This window comes from Pectinophora gossypiella, chromosome 26 (genome assembly GCF_024362695.1).
Source record: "Pectinophora gossypiella chromosome 26, ilPecGoss1.1, whole genome shotgun sequence".
NCBI classification, from domain to species: Eukaryota; Metazoa; Arthropoda; class Insecta; order Lepidoptera; family Gelechiidae; genus Pectinophora; species Pectinophora gossypiella.
In genome coordinates, this window is record NC_065429.1 from 4,599,783 (window position 1) to 4,617,515 (window position 17,733).

General features: G+C 41.2%; 1 protein-coding gene across 1 annotated transcript in view; it reads right to left on the minus strand.

Moving 5' to 3' along the window:
* Positions 1 to 928: 928 nt before the first annotated feature.
* The window catches only part of LOC126378334 (uncharacterized), a 40,270-nt gene continuing 23,465 nt past the window's right edge, over positions 929 to 17,733 (minus strand). The window contains exons 12-21 of the mRNA XM_050026583.1: positions 17,281 to 17,445; positions 11,809 to 11,951; positions 10,785 to 10,950; positions 8,810 to 9,087; positions 7,099 to 7,215; positions 6,511 to 6,577; positions 5,795 to 5,895; positions 4,865 to 5,020; positions 3,680 to 3,824; positions 929 to 3,278 (exon numbers count right to left, since the gene is read on the minus strand). Coding sequence (XP_049882540.1) covers positions 1,991 to 3,278; positions 3,680 to 3,824; positions 4,865 to 5,020; positions 5,795 to 5,895; positions 6,511 to 6,577; positions 7,099 to 7,215; positions 8,810 to 9,087; positions 10,785 to 10,950; positions 11,809 to 11,951; positions 17,281 to 17,445 — 2,626 coding nt within the window. The 3' untranslated portion in view covers positions 929 to 1,990. The remainder of the gene's footprint in view (positions 3,279 to 3,679; positions 3,825 to 4,864; positions 5,021 to 5,794; positions 5,896 to 6,510; positions 6,578 to 7,098; positions 7,216 to 8,809; positions 9,088 to 10,784; positions 10,951 to 11,808; positions 11,952 to 17,280; positions 17,446 to 17,733) is intronic.

Here is a 17,733-nt window from a genome sequence, read left to right on the forward strand (position 1 = left end):
AACAAACGACCGTTCGGGACGGCCGCTCGACGCAGAGTGTGCTACGGCTCTTCCAAAAGTATCATCCATAAAGATAAGTATTAAAAGTCCTTGACCTGTACAGTCATGAGCAATACAATGTACCCACTTTAGGACTCTGTCGCACTAACATACCTATTTGACATTTAGTGAGACTTACAGTTCAATTTGTCAAAAAAGTTAGTGTGACATGGTACCAAAGTGTATACATATTAATGCTCGTGACCGTACTTTGTTGCACTTTCTCCGCGAAGTGCACTGCGCTGAATTGCGCTGCGCTTGCGCTTGCGCTTGACGCAGTCATTCGCGGCCACTTTCTATTGACATTTATTTCACTTATGCTAATCAAAGTACTCGGGAAAAGTAATTAAGTAAGTACAGTCATGAGCAATATAATGTACCCACTTTAGGACTCTGTCGCACTAACATATTATGACGCACACACAAGTCATCAGAACTTTAAGAATAAAATAAATTTATTTATATCCTATACCTAAAGATTACCTGGAAGAAATTTGTTATATTAGCAATAAGGTCGCCTTAGTACCAATTATGTAATGTATTTGTTTTGTGTGTAATAAAGAGTCTTGTGTTGGAAGAGTAAAAACACATTTTATGAATTATGATCTATTTTTTATTGTATAAAAGTGATTACAATTCGTTACTTAAGTATAATAATACTTGATAAATTATAAATAAGTTTTACTTAATATAAATATGATGGAATGTTTTCGGTAACTTTTGATATCACATATTTTTTTACGTATTTCAAATTATCTTAAAATAACTTTAATAATAATTATTATTCATTAATTTTATAGGCAAGCATCGTCAATCCAACTCAAAAACCTTTTTTAATCTGTGAGAAACATAGTCATATAAATATACTTAATATAAAAAATAGCTCATGATATTTTAATTTAACGTAATATTTAATTTTTAAATCGAAAATAGTGCCTATTTTTTCGATGTATCTACTTTGAAGGAGTTTATAATGGTATGGATATTATAATTATTTTTAAAGAAAATTATTTTTGTAAGTTGTTCCGATTATAATCAGAATAAAAACACGTTTTTACGTATCTTTTTAAGTCAGACTGACAATATATAAGGTGCACCAATATTCCACTAAAAATAATTATAATTATAAATGATTTATAACTTATCACGTAAACATTCATTGCCGGTACTAAAATTATACTTAAATATCTCAATTATTTTAAGTACAAAAAAAAGTGTTTCGGAAGTTCACTTCACACTAATAGTATTAAATGTAGCAACTGATGCATATTCAACTCAGTTTACCCCTTTCAAAGTGGACAACTGGCCCACGGCCCAGAATTTCTTAGGCCCAGCGGCATGAGTAGAGTGCTGCGAATTAAATCTACGTCGATTTTAATGTCTTACTACTATTGGACGAAGTCGATAGATCTGAAACCCGTGCCGCGGACGCTATAAATATTTCGTCAGAAGTCAGCTTTCGAAGGTCAACAATAACTGTGACATCAGGGGCTTTTGCAAAGTTGCTAACTATTATGACAATCTACAGCTTTTTTTGACGTAATTTATTGTATATTCACCGCAAATAGCATTGACTGTTTGGCCGGAAAATCGACAGTTTATTTTTTAATTTTTTTGACGTGACTTATTGTAGGTTTTTGCAGATGGCATTAACTACTTGGCTGGACAAAGGAAAATCGACAGTGATAGTGGTAAAAATGTATGGAATTGACATAAGGTAACATGTCAATCCCATACATTTTGTCACTGTCACTGTCGAGTGTCATAATCGTTTGTAACTTGAAAAGGCCCCAGGATTGGTGAGGTTAGTTATTACCCGCTTTACAATCCAGTCGATACAAATAGCACAAAAGTGATACAGAATTTTTATTACGCCATATCGTATGTTTTGAAGGACAAAGTGTCTTAGTGTAATTTGTTTGAAATGATTATTCGTCTTTAAAATAATTGTTTAATCTTTTTTGTCCGCGTTTTCTTTCATACTTCTCTCTCTTTCCAACAATCTCCTTCTAACTTCATCTGGATTATACTTCCTTCTGTAAACCCTTCTCACTTTCCTTACTGGGTTCACATTCCTTGCTCTAATTACTTTCTTTTTACCATAATTGTTATTGGCTATAACGGAAGGAGCTCTTTCTTCTAAAGGTCTTAAATTTAGACTTTTTGCTTTTCTGGTAGAGTTGTTAATTAAATCTCTTTGTTCTCTCACCGAGGCGCTGTAGAATACTTTACCATTGACAACAGTTTTTCTTATGTTCTCTGTTGTACTTAAAACTCTTGGTGGACGAACGAATGTTGTCTCACTCACTTCTAAGCTCTTGTCTATGTTTCTCTCCCTTTTTATCTCATCTTTTGTCACTCTCTGTACAGTGCCTCTACGTTCTGTAGCGGTTGGGAACTTGTTGCCAAAGTTGAAGTCTACTAAGTCCTTGTCTAAAGCAATTGACTTGGTTTCCAAGTCTTTTTGAGAGCGTTTTTCTAAAACCAGTTTCCCACCACGTCGCGCTGCTAATAAACGACCGATAGCTTCTATCTGTCTCTCTTCCGCTTCAAGAGTTTTCAGATCGGCTAATTTATCTCCCTTTTTAGCATCTTCAATATCCAAAACCTCTATAGAGCTTGAGAAATCGTCAATTTTGTCGTCAATACCTTTTAGATTATCAAGTTCTTTGTCAACTTTAGGTTTTTCAGCTTCAACGACTTTCACAGCTTCTACTTCAGCTTTAGATTCGTTCGCTTTAGGAGGTTCAGTTACTTTGACCTCCGCTTTAGGTGTAGTAGTCGTCACTTTATCCAAATTCACATTAAATATGTCTTCATCGACATTTGTCACGTTAATTTTCTTGTCATCTCTATTACTTTTGTTATCAATATTATTATTGGGAGGTCTGTCTGGATTAACATTTGTATAAGAAGGTGAAGGTCGTTCTCTAGGTGGATTTCTATCTCTAGAAGGTTCTCTAGATGCTGGGGGTTCCCTAGGGGTGTCACTAAACATCGAAGGGTCTTGAGAATTGTCTCTAAATGAAGAGGGGTCTCGAGAATTGTCTCTAAAAGACGTTGAAGGTTCGTCATTATTACCTCTATTAGGTGGTGGGTCTCTGGGTACATGATTATCTCTAGGAGGTGGATGTATGTCGTATCGTTCTGTGGCACTGGAAGGTCTTTCTGTATGGTTGTATTTGAAGTAAGTGGTGTTTGGTGGAGGACTCTTGTGGAGATACGCGACAGGCCAGTATCTGAAAGAATAAATTAAATTCGAATAACAAATGTAGGAAAAAAGTTCTTGATAAAAAAATAAGACAATGCTGGGTAGCCAGCAGTGATGAAGCAAAAGGACTGTTCCCAAAATTTGTACATTCTATTTTGTGGTTCTATTTCTTCCTATCTTGAGCTATCCATTTTGCTGTAAGCGCATAATTGACGTTTAACCACTACCACCCAGGTCTGTCTGTTGTCTGATAATCGTTTTTTATATCATCACAAAGTAACTCGACGTTTCTTATACTCCAGACACTTGAAGGTATCCCAGCGCAGAAGACACGGGCACCCAATGACCTGATGCTGGTCGCTGGTAGTTGTGGCGGTATTTGACATAGGGACAGTCTTCTTCCAATACTCAGATGATATACTACTTTACCTTGGCGCTCCCAATCCTCCAGGCACTGGAGGGTCAGCCTCCCCAGGCACAGCAGCCACGGGCACCCACTGACCTGATGCTGGACGAGGGTAGTTATGACGGTACTTGATGTAGGGGCGGTCTTCTGTCGGAACTCGGGTGTAACCTGGTGGTGGAAAAGTATTTGCGTTTTAAAGAACGGGCATGGCCTGTATTTAACTGTATTGACAGGAATCAAGGGATCCAAGCTCGTTCAGAATTCGATGCTGACGCTCTAAAGTAAGAGTTTGATCATCTCAGAATTGCTTCGGTGTGAGATGTTTCTGCATCAACTAATAGCGCAGTGGATCATGTTCCGTACTCCTCAATATCGATGTGTTTCCAACTGGAAGAATGTGTCCTGTCTAACAAGATGAACAATTCGTATGGGCGATAGGGTGATCCCTGGTCACTTTCATCATCAGCCCATTGACGTCCCCACTGCTGGGGCACGGGCCTTCACTATGGATGAATAGGGAGATCGAGCCTTAAACCATCGCGCGGGCCCAGTGCGGATTGATGGTTATTAACGACTGCTAATGCAGCCGGGACCAACGGCTTAACGTGCCTTACGAAGCACGGAGGAGCTCGAGATGAAAACTTTTTTATTTGTGGTCACCCATCCTATGACCGGCCTTTGCGAAAGTTGCTTAACTTCAATAATCGCAGACCGAGCGCGTTTACCGCTGCGCCACCGAGCCCCTCAAGTCCTTGTCACTTTAAGGTTCATCATATCCATCTTAGGACATCGTATCAACAGTGGCTGTCTTTGATGACTTGAGATTACGGGTGCGAGTTTATCCCGTATATCCCGAAAAGTACTTTTGTTTATTCCTCGCCAGTTGGTCGACCAAATTGCAGCATGGCTTATATTTATGTTTCTGCCTAAATTTTTATTTCAATAGTGTTTTTGTTTTGGTAAAATGTTCTCGCGGCGTCCAGTGCAGCGACTCAGTTGGTTACACAGGGGGTGACTGAAAAGCAGCAGCAATGCTGAGGCTCCTCCTTTTCGGCCACAACTGATAATGTGTTACATGTAATTAGGTTTAAGCAATTTTGTAAATATTTTGTAAAAATATTTGTGGTTGAATAAACTTCTTTTTATTTATTTATATGTGTGTGTGTAGCGTGTAGTCCTTCAAAAACAACTCTATGTTGATCACTTACCCGGCAATGGGTTCCCGTATTTGTCATAGTAAGCCTGAGGTCCGTTGTTGTACAGATCGTCCCAGTACCGGCGGTCAGCTTCGGGTAGATAGGAGAGGTCAGGCCGGTCGAAGTTGGACGGGGGAGGCCTGTTTGGGAGCCTGTCTGGCCCGGGACCTGGGGAAATTATATATGAATTCATTACATTACACAATATTCATCGTCATCTCCGTTAATCTAGCGTTATCCCTTTTTTCACAGGGTCCGAAACTTAACAGGTCTTGTCAAACTTGAAATTGAAAGCCTGTCTGACCTTTCAAGCTGCGAAAAGAAACCCAGCCCAATACAGATTAGGTCACATACCTCCGGAATGCATTTCTCGGGAATGAGGGTTTCCTCACGATGTTTTTCTTTACCGCTGGGTACATGATAATCGTTTATGATACAAACATGAATTTAACATGGTGTAATAAGCCCTATGTAACATGTCAATCCGATGTATGTTTTTATAACTGTCACTGTCTTCTACGTAGACGTGTGCTGGGAGGTTTTCTGACCACGTATTTCCCTCAGCGATACAGCTTCCGATGTGATAGTAGTTTTACAGCTAGTTACATAATATGTAATTTAACTTTTGACGTTCAAAAAGCGCTAAAATGTACAGTCATGAGTAATATCATACATGTATCCACTTTGGAACCCTGTCGCACTATCATATTTGTCATTTAATGAGACTTACGGTTTAATTTGTCAAAAGAGTTAATGTGACATGGTATCAAAGTGTATACATATTACTACTCGTGACCGTAAGCTAATTTTGAAGAATAAATATTTTTGTTCTTTTTTTGTTTTTCTTAATTATTTGCAACTTTTCTGTAATTGTAGTGTTTAGAATTCGATATAAAACCTAAAATACTGACAGCGAAGAATGTTGGTGTGGTTTCAGCTTACCTCTATGGCCTTGAGTTGGGTGTGGGATGTTGTGTTGGTGGTAAGGGTAGTATTTCTCACTACACGGCCGCCATTGGTCCTGCGACGGACCCACGTAACACCTGTAAAATAATTAAAATCATCCACCTATCATTATCCCGTTTTTCACAGGGTCCGCTTACCTAACCTGAAAATTTGACAGGTCCGGTTTTTTTACAGAAGCGACTGCCTGTCTGACCTTCCAACCCGCGTAGGGAAAACCAGCCTAATATAGGTTAGGTCATATTCCTCCGAAAATGCATTTCTCGGGAATGTGGGTTTCCTCACGATATTTTCATTTACGATCCAAACATGAATTCGAAAACAAATTCGAGAATCACGGCTAAAATATTGACTTTAATTATCTATTCTCAATTTGGGCGTGTAATGCGGAGGGATGAAACGCATATAACGGGGAAAATTATGAGCATGAATGTGGATGGATATGTGTATGTGGATGGGGTAGGGAACGACCCAAGGAAGTGCATCCATCCATGGATTGGGTAAAGAAGGATATGTGTGTGAAAGGTGTGAGTACTGAGACGACTGACAGAAATAAATGAAAGAGGAATACATGTTGTTTCTACCCTACCTAGAGTGGGATGAGGGCTGGAGGATGGTGATGACTATTTAATTACTTCTTCTAATCCTATCTTTTACGCCAACATCATATTAATTTTCATAAATTTTAATCTTACCAAGGTTTATGGAATCCTTCACTATAGCCACATCGATGCGTCGGCGCACAGCAATAGTCCCACGAACCTAAAAATCCATTAAAATATGTTAATTTCCATTTTTCCACTTTTCTCTTATTTTACTCAATCGACCGGAGTAGGTATGGATAGATTCATATAGATTATCATCGAGTAACCCGGGACCAATGGCTTAGCGTGCCTTCCGACGCACGGAATCATCTTACTTTTTCGGACAATCAGGTGATCCGTGCCTCCAATGTCCTTACCAAACAAAGGAAAGTCTCACAAAGTGATTTTCAACAATGTCCCCATTGGGAATCGAACCCGGACCTCCAGATTGTGAGCTCAACGCTTTAGCCACCACACCACAGAGACTATTTGGTTTTTAAACCATAGATTAAAGAAAATTGAGCTTATCTGTCCTGCGTCGATGACTTAATACATTGATTGAGAGATTGAGTAGGAGTCTGCTTCGAGGGTGGGGGTTTAGGTTTCGTCATTTATCGTCATGTTCCGATCGGAAATCGAACGCGGACCTTCAGATCACCACTAGACCACAGAGGCTGTATAAAAATTATGTATTCTTACCAATTTCCCCTCCTTCAGGCTCGCAAGCCCAATGCCCGGCGACTTGGTTCTGCGCACACGTCGTTCCTTTCCTGCACGGGAATCCAGACACCGTGTAGTGACGCCATGACAACGCTACTGGAGTTGTCAAACGTTATCGGTATTAGGGTAAGTTAAGTACATTCAGTAACATAGGTCACTTACCCTAACAGTGGTCAGTGGTGGTAACAAAAACTAATTTATTTATAAAAAATCTAAAAATAATGCTAATTAAAAAGAGCTATTATACTGTAGACGAATTTTTAAATGATAAGTTTTCATTTTAATACACACTTCCTCTCTTCCCTTCAACGTTGCTGTGCCCTACAGGGTCCATGTTTTAGTTCCTATGCCTATGTAATACCCCATTGTACTACATATAGTGAGATATGGCCTTAGACCAATTCAATTCAATTCTCAATTATTTATTGCATTCCATTTTTTTTTTTGTTTTTCATGTTCATAGTCTTATTTTTCTTTTTGTTTCTTTTTTTTTTCATTCATTGTTTATTTTGTGTTATATTAGTTTTTATATTGTCTTTTTTTTCTCGTCATACAGCGCATTGGATTACACTGTAATGTTGTATGTACCTTTATAAATAAAAAAAAAAAAAATGGAATGCAATAAATAATTGAGAATTGAATTGAATTGAATTGGTCTAAGGCCATATCTCACTAACCATTTACCCTAATAGTGGTCTATTACAATTAAACAGAACAGATTGGGTACTAAACTTATGTACTAAATAATGATGAAAGTGAATGTATTTGAATTTGTGAGTTAACAGTGACAATATGTATAATGTATGATTGTGACCAAATGTATGGTGATAATTATGGTAGTTGTGTCTTTTCTAATCACTACTGTGACTAACTTTACTAAGCAATTTAAAATATAGCGCCTGTAAAGAAAAAAACAAAGTAATTAGAATTAAAAATAATTACAGAATTCATTAGAATGTATTAAAGTGGATATAAAAATGCGGAGAATAGTCGATATTAACACGTTCACTGTGTATGAACCACATGTGAGGCATCAAATTTGTATCTCACACGTGCATGACCCATATGTGGGGCACATTTTTTTTGCCGTAGTGTGTCTATGTACATAAATTCCAATGTGTTTATCGAATAACATGGCACGTGAGGGGTTGATATTGAATTTTCAGTAACACAATATTTAAAATTGTCAATGCTTATTTATCAAACACGCTTGACAAAAGGAAAGGTAGTAAAATTTAATAATAAAGGCAGTTTTTAAAGGTGAAAACAAAAAATTGAGGCATGTGCCCCATACGCCATGCGCCGCACGCCTCTCAATGTTATGTACTTACCTTCATATGCGAGGCATGTGCTACGCACGTAAGAAAGGCGTGCGGCGTAAGGCGCGCGGAGCATATGCCTCGATTTTTTGTTTTCACCTATAAAAACTGCTTTTATTATTAAATTTTACTGCTTTTCCTATTATCAAGCGTGTTTGATAAATAAGCATTATCCATATTTTGAACACATAAAAAGGTTAACTGTGTGCTTTGTCCAGAGTTTCTGATAAATCAACATTAAGAATGGAAAATATTTTGAACGCATTAGTATCGACTATTCTCCGCATTTCATGGGACTTGAAGATTTGTTCACAAATAAACGAACAAAATCAAATCAAAAAAATAAAATCAAGAAAACATCAATCACTTACTGGGTTCCTCTTCTCTATCGCCCGGTCTTAACCCTAGTGGGCGAACAGGCCCCACAGGTGGTCCATACGCCGTATCCGGGTATCCAGGCCTCGCAGGCCTATGAGAGCCCGGTCCGTATGGGCCATTTAAATCAGGAGCATAAGGGGGGTCCGGTCTGTAAGATCCAGTCGGTGGGTATGGACCACTAGGTGGACCAGGTGGTCCGGATGGCCGGTACGGACCAGTTGGGTAGGATCCTCCTGTTGGTAAATAGCCTGGCCCCGATGGTCTTGCACCGCTAAAAAAAGATGTGTTCTTGATTTTTGTTTTTATAACAATCACATTTAAATCGAAAAAAAATCTGACTCGGACTTGACTTGAACCCGTAGCTCTTGTCGAGCCGGGAGCGTGTTAACCATTACACCACCGGGTCCTCCTCCTGTCCTTGCGAAATTCTTTCGATCTAAGTATCGTCATTAAGACGAAGCTAGCGCCATCTACCTAGAATATTGAGCGTCTCTCTAGAAATATTAGTGCTCAATACCGTAAGCGTGGCCAATTATTGGTCAGCAAAAATTTAGTATCGATCGCCATCGACTCGCAAAGAAGAAGAGTGCTCAATATTCTAGACAGATGGCGCTGGTATCGGCTTGGAGAACGTTTGGCTGAAGCGTCGTATAAGAAGACCAGCGGGCTTAGCACCGTAAGCGCGCGACTCTCTCTCGCCTCGACATACGTCACCTGTCACTCTCTCACAGTACTGCACAGAAAGAGACAGACGATCTCTGTCGCGGCGAGAATGAGTCGCGCGCTTACGGTGCTAAGCCCACAGGTATGCTCAATGCTACGACAAGCCATTGCCCTTTAACGACGTAAGTTTTATCACTGTGTTACCATTAAATTGGTATCTCCAACATTCCAAGGACGTGAATTTTATTATTGGAACTTAAGTAAATTACTGACTAATTTAAGTATTTAATTACTATTACTTGTCACATATGTAAAAATCATTAAAACAGTAAGTAAATCGAATCTTTTACTAAAAGTTTAAAATTTCCTTGTAAAGTATATAAACATTGGTCGTGGGTAATTTATTTTTTACAAAATGGCAACGCAGGGTGGGATGACGTCAGCTGGGGTAACCTTGAAATTTTAGCTGTCACTTTTTTGAACACACCTGCGGGCCTAGCACCGTATGCGCGCGACACTTTCTCGCCGCGACAGAGATCGTCTGTCTCTTTCTGTGCAGTACTGTGAGAGAGTGACGGGTGACGTATGTCGAGGCGAGAAAGAGTCGCGCTTATACGGTGCTAAGCCCACTGGTTTTCTTATACCATGGGCTGAAGGATGTTGAGAAAAGACAATGGTCTTCTTCTATCGTGTGGGTTGTGAGGTGAAGTACCAACGTCATCAACCCTGGTGTCAGGGTTACTATTGAGCCGCCAAAGGCCCCTGACATGACTCATGTAACGACTACTTACTTACATCAGTAAGTAGTAACCGGGACCAACGGCTTAACGTGCCTTCCGAAGCACGGATCATCTTACTTCTTGGACAATCAGCCTGTAATGTCCTAACCTAACCTAACCTAACTTACTATTGTAAGTAAGTAGTTACATGGCCAATGTCAGGGGCCTTTGGCAGCTCAATAATAACCCTGACACCAGGGTTGATGGGGTTGGTAATTCACCTCACAACCCACACGATAGAAGAAGAATAACAATATTACATTATACGCGGTGGCGCAGCGGTTAACGCGCTCTGCGATTGTTGAAGTTAAGCAACTTTCGCAAAGGCCGGTCATAGGATGGGTGACCACAAAAAAAAAGTTTTCATCTCGAGCTCCGCCGTGCTTCGGAAGGCACGTTAAGCCGTTGGTCCCGGCTGCATTAGCAGTCGTTAATAACCATCAATCCGCACTCCATCCATAGGGAAGGCCCGTGCCCCAGCAGTGGGGACGTTAATGGGCTGATGATGATGAACAATATTACATACCTCGGTCCAGAAGGTCGATACGGTTCGCTGGGGGTGTATTCCGGGCGAGGTTTGGGCAAGTACCCTGGTGCGGCGGGGTACGATCCAGGGTAGCTGGGTTTGAAGTCTGGACGGTCGTAGGGCTTGTAGCTCGGGCCGCTTGGTGGACCAGATGGGAGGTAGGGTTCTGTTGGCAGATGATAGTGCACAATTTGTTTGATTCTCCAAGTCGATTATGTTTTTCGAAGGAGCTTCATAATTATTTCTCACCAAGTAAGGTTTAATATCTCTCTGTGAGATATAATTAAAATAAGTACCTATTTATTCACAATAGGAGAAGTTGACTCACTGATTGACTGATTCATAAATTATCAGAATTTTTTTTTTGACGTGGTTTGTTTAGATTTGCCGCAGATGGTATTAACTACCTGGCCGGACTCATGGGGAGCGCTAAGGGCTCTCGCCCGAGTATTAGAGCACAGCTAAACCCGGTTGGACTAAAAAGCTAAAAATGTTGCGTAAGGTTCCTTTTTATAATACAGGGTGTTAGTGACATCGTAACGAAAACTTTGAGGGATGATTCAGACCATTATCCTGAGTTGATATCAAGTGGAGTTTTCCGTCGCTAAAGTATAGAACTGAAAATAATTTTAAAAAACTTCACTTAATAAAATCACTTAGGAAAATTCCACTTAATATTAACTCAGAATCATGGTCTGAATTATTCCTCTGAGTATTCGTTACGATGTTACTAACACCCTGTATAGGTAAGAATTTAGAAGGAATTCTTAGAAATCCAGTTCCTAAAGATATGGGGCACAGCTGAAAATCAGCGTTGTGGCACTCCCTCAATGTCGGAGTGTCACGACATATTGCTGAGCTGGCGTCGCTTTTTAGAAATAAGTTTGTAATTACAATGTTCACTTCTACTGTTATACTAATACTTATATCTAAAATAAATGATTTCTATTTCTATACAGCCAAGTCGCGGACAATATTAAAATGATTATTCTTTTTAAAATAATTACTTCAAAACTTATGATACCTGCGGGTGCGGGAGGTCCGGGTAAGTATCCACTAGGTCCCGAGGGTCCAGAACTAGGTCCCGATGGCGATGATGGACCTGAGCTGGAGTACGTGTCTGGTGGTGGTGGAGACAGCGGGCGAGGCAGCTCTGGGACGGGTTGGCTGGAAGATATTGTTATGTAGAAAAAATGAACGATTACTTGCCGAAACATCTCCAATCCGAACTGGAGAGTGTTGGAATAGACCACCTCTGGGGGTGTTAATTAATGTAGGACATATTCATATTGCTTTTTGAGATGAATTGCTTCGATTTGACCATTTTAACCACCCTCTTCTTCTTCTTATCGTGTCGATGGCAAACTAAATTGTATCGGCCCAAAACTTGGCAACAAGTATGGCGCTATCTGCAGCGCTCATCAGATCCTCCTGCGTACAGTTGTTCGGGCACGCAGGACACGATGTAAGATGTTCCATCGTTTGGGGAACAGTGCCGCACTTGCACTTTAAGTCCGAGCCATCCGAGAAACCCCAACTGAACAAATTGTCCTTACTTCGGTCCACCTGAGTCCGAAGTCTATTTAGAGACTTCCAGGTAAGCCAAGGCAAATCAAGACCTGGCGGATATCGTTAGCCCCCCTAATGTGGCCTTTTTAAGCCCCCACAAATACTAAGCCAATTAATCGATTGACTGTACGAGTATTTGTACCTCGGCACTGTCTGTGGACATTGAGTCAATGTATATACTGCGAAGCGGACGAATCTTCTAGAATGTCACTGATATCAAACAAACAACAACAACCGGCGGTGATTTTCCGATCAGGTGGACATCACGAAAGGTGTAAGTTTAGAACTGTTAATATAAGTTTAGAACTGGGGGGTTAAAAAGGCCACATCGAAGCAATTCATCTAAGAAAGCTTTTTTTTTTTGACGTGACTTATTGTAGATTTGCCGCAGATGGCATTAACTACTTGGCCGGACAAATGGGAAGCGCCGAAGGCTCTCACCCGGTACAACGTTTAAGACAACAGGCCTGAGGATGCCCAGTTGGGCGCGAACCTCGGCTCAGGGCGTCGTCTGAGAGGAAAAATATTTGAAAGAATTAATCGATAGTCGATAGCGATAAGCGCTGAATGAGGGAAATCGTCGACCACGCCGGCGGGGTCGGTATCGGGGAATCTAAGAAAGCAAAACAAAAAGCAAGTGCGCAAAAAAAAAATTGGTAAAATTGTACTTTATTGGTAATAAGTTGTACTTATAGTTTGTACCCGCAATCTTTCAATTACTTATTTTTTTTACATTTTTCCTCACCTTATGGTTGTCTGGAAGAAATCGCTTTAAGCGATAAGGCCGCCATTTGCCATGTACTTAATTAAGAGACTTTTTGTAATTATTTCTTTTTATTTTGGTGCAATAAAGTGTATTTGTATTGTATTGTATTGTGCGCAATGCAGACAAATGTCAAATAGCAATATTGCTTTTTTAGATGAATTGTTTCGATGTGGCTTTTTTGTGGCCTTTTTAACCCTCCTGTATAGTATACGTATCGTAGCTACATCTTAGAATTGACCATAAATATTTATTTTTTTATGATGATTGTTCATCAGAACATGCTAATAATTTGCAATCTAAATTGAACCTTGGCTTAGTGCTTAATGAAAAAATAGTGTGAATGCAATTAAGTAATTAAATCAGTGATTTTTTAATGATAGTTCTAGCTACGAAGAACAAGTTACCTCGTAGCTAGAACTATCCTTTTTCATGTCGGAACCCAATTTTTCACGAAAACATAATTATGAAAGTTCGCCACCAAACTTGTCACATTTTGATATTCATTTTCATATTATGTGTGTGTGTGTGTGTTAGGTTTTACCTAAATATCGACGGTAAAAAGCAATCCTGCTGTAACCCACAAAATGCAAAATGTTCACCAGAGCCCAAAAACTTTTAAAAAATTTGAAAAAAAATCATATCTCCTAAACTATTACGCCTATAAATGTGATTTTTAGAACCAAAATGTATTTTTTGATTATCTATCAAGTCAAATACCTAAAACTTACTAGAAGTTAATTTAAGCCTATGTTTGTGTGGGTTACAGCAATCGCACTTTTTTTTCTGTTACACAAAGTTGCTGTAAATGAAGCAGGTAAATGTATGGGCCACTCAAAATCAAGTACTTTATTTATACGCAAAATTGCTGTAAATCACTTATAATAACTATTCCTATATAGCAATTTTGATGTAAATGTCACAAGTCTGTGTTAGCTGGTGCACTTAATTGTTTTAACTAACAGAAGTTGTGAAATGATAATAAAATTAAAATGATGTAAGTATGGAATGACAATTATATGAAGTCATTTTAAAATGTTAAAGAACATAAACCCACTAATAAATAGCTAAATTATGAAATAAAAAATTACCATCTTGCATACATCTAAGCAACAATAGTGTACTCCGCCCGCTTAAAGCACGGGAAATACTACCTGTAGCATGCTATACTATTTAACAGGTAAATTGTGAGATCAAAAAATTATATACACTACTCCTACCTAGGTATCTATTGAAGAAAATACTTCTGTAGATTTGCCGCAAATGGCATTATTTACTTGGCTAGACAAATGGGGGGCGCTGAGGGCGCGTACCCGGTACAAAATATAAGACAACAGGCCTGAGGGTGCCCAGTTAGGCAGATTAGCCGCTGTACTTAAAGCTTTGAAGGTACTCGGAAGCCAACCTTTTTCTGCGGCTACCCACTCTGCGACCTGAGGCGTGAAGTAGGAGGTGTATTTTAAAGTACTCTCTTGCGCGGTGACAAACGATACCACCGTTACCGCTCCTGAGACAGCGAGTCTCACCGGGAAGGGAGTGGTAGCTAGTGCTCTGTGGGACGGCCCGCTAAGCTTCGTACCGGTACAGTCCTGCCACGCCTAGGCCGTTAAGGTCGAAGCATGGCTCTCCCAATGGCAGGCGTGACAAAGGAACGAACGCGCACATTTGTTCGCTCGCGCATCCCTATGGCGCCAGCCGCTGCTTCGAGCCGCAACTCGCCGCACACCAAATACGACGCCCACGCCACATTTCGCTGGTGGAGATCTTCGGCCATCCCCTTTTCCACTGCCCCTACCCCAACTCCCTAGAGCAGAACATGTCGGGAATAAGAGGATAACAACACCGCCAGAACGGTAGTCAACGCACCAAAACCTATATCGATCTCCGGTTTCTCCATGCCCTCTTTGGACATGGAGACGACACCACCGCGCTCATACGCTGCGGTTTACACTACCCCTGGCTCACCCCCACATGCGCCTCCATGTCTATCCCTGCGGATGACGCCCACGCCTGCGCCCGCTCTCGCTCCGGTGAGTTTGCAACCACTGCTCGCATTTGCGAGCAAGAAGGTTCCGCCCACAGTGGTGAATCATCTGCCCAATTGGACGCACCACTTCCGACAGGTGTGGGATAAGTTAGGCCATGTTCGCAACGCGCGTCCGTACGGCAAAAGAGTACGCTTCCTGGCGAAAACCGATGAGGAGTTCAGGCTTTACCAGCGTTACGTCACCAACCTGGAGAAAGACACTGGACTCTTTTGGTTCACGTACACAACCCCGATGGAACATTCGCTGAAACTGGCGACCCGCGAATTACCGGAGGATACCGACATCGCAAAACTCGAGGAGGAGCTGAAGAACCGAGGCTACGACTGTTCGTTCTCCTTTGAGTATATCCGGTCCATCCAGGCCCGCACAGGCAAGCCTGGCTGCATCTTCTTCGTGGAGATCCGGCAAACACTGGGGTTCCAAAAGATCTACGAAACCTCCATGCATGTCCGGTATTAAAGTTAAAGCATAGAGAAGACCCAAGCGCCACAGTGCCACCACTGCCAATAATTCCGGCACAGCAGCCACAACTGTCATCGTCCCATAGCCTGCGTGCGATGCGGTATGAGCCATGCGGCGAAAGACTGCATGCCTCCCCGTGAGGAACCGGCTACCTGTTGCAACTGCAGCGGACTTCACCCGGCTAACAGCTCATCCTGCCCGGTAAAAGTGCGCGAGCTGGCAACACGAATGGAGGGCACTACGCCATCAACGAGTGCAAGAGCCTCGAAACCCACAGCAGCAGCTACCGTCGCGAAGCATCCAGCCCAGAATTCGCACTTGGCAGCGGCAACCGTCCAGGTGAACATAAACCGCACAGGTCGAAGCAGTCACGCAAGAAGGCAAAACCTGCCCTGTCTGCCGCTGAGGATTCCGAACCACCACGACCAACACCAACCGCAATAATAACCCCTCCATAGGAAAAGAAGGCAAGGCGGAGACATTACTTCCTACAGTGAATAAGCTGGAGATGCTGGAGCAGACTATCCAGCTACTCTACGATATCCTGCACGCCATCCGAAGCAAGATAGATCCGGTGCCCATTATAGTGAGAGGCTTGACCTCACTACTAATCCAGTTCAGTGGCGGTATTGACCATCTCCATTGGACTGCCAACGACTGGAACGAGGCTGTCCACATCTACTACTCTTCGCTGAATAATTAGTATTGTGGTCACCTTCGAGGGTGAGTGACGTTTCCAAGTGGTAGTTAACAGTCGTCGCCCCAAAGCGTCCACCTTCTTCAAACCGAGCAATATGACGGAGCAGCCCTCCAACACCGGACTCGACCATCGCCACAAGCTGACGTGCGCTGACCGGGCCTACCCCAACGGGTAACCACCCGGTGGGCTTGACCTCGCTAGTGGCAGATATAAGGATTAGACCAACTCCAAATGGACAATCCCGTGACCCACTCGTATAAGTAATAATAAATAATAAAAAAAAATGACTCCATATTGGTAGCGAAAGATAGTTACAGCAAATATGTCACTCCTTCCCGACTGTCGCGGAGTAACTGAGCGACGCGGTAACCCGCGGTCATATACGCGCGAGCGCGTATTATAATGGTGGTAAATGCGCATGACCAGTAAATAACGATGTTTTTAAATTGGCGTAAGTTGTCATTGTCTGTAAAATCATACTTGTTTAAAATGTAGTAAACAACGCCGATCAACAGATTATTGTCTAATAAATGTAGTAAACACAGTACGTTACTTAAATGTGTTATGCAATTATGCAGTAACCCGCACTGTTCACCATTAAATAGTGCTGTAACTACAAAGATCAAATTATTTGCAAAAGCAAAATTGGTGTAAAAGACATATCACAGAAAAATGCTGTTTTTAATGCTATTTACAGCAAATATTCAGTTGTCTTTTTGGAAAAATAAGCAAAATCCCAACGCTGTACAGAAATTTCTAGAGGTCGTAGAGCCATGGGAATAGGACCATTCGACGCAGAATTTTTTTCTGATTCCGAATCAAAAATAAAAAAATTTTGGCCAGGGTGTGGTTTACAGCAGGATTGCTTTTTACCGTCGATATAAACTTTTTTTTTTGTTTATATGAAGTGTCCGGTGTGTGTTTTTGTCCAAATATGATGAATGCCATACTTACTCGTGGTCCCCCCTGCCATGCACCTTCCTCCAGCACTGTCCATTGAACAGGTCAAAGGCAAATAGCCAGTCGTCTGTGGAGTGTTCGTAATCCACTCCACGTTGGAGATCGAACAGCCTGATCTCTGAGAGCAGACAGTTGTCTATGTCTGGTGGAGCGTTGTTGCTGAGGGAATCAAAGATACAGGGTGTTAGTGACGTCGTAACGAATACTCAGGGGGATGATATCTACAGGCCATGATTCTGAGTTAATATCAAGTGGAATATTCCGTCGCAAATTCATGATATTTTTCTTTAATTATTTTTATTTCTATATTTTTGTGATGGAAAAATTCCACTTAATATTAACTCAAAATCGTGGTCTGAATAATTTACAGCTAATAGCCGGGACCAATGGTTTAACCTGCCCTCCGAAGCACGGAATCATCTTACTTTTTTCAAACAATCAGGATTC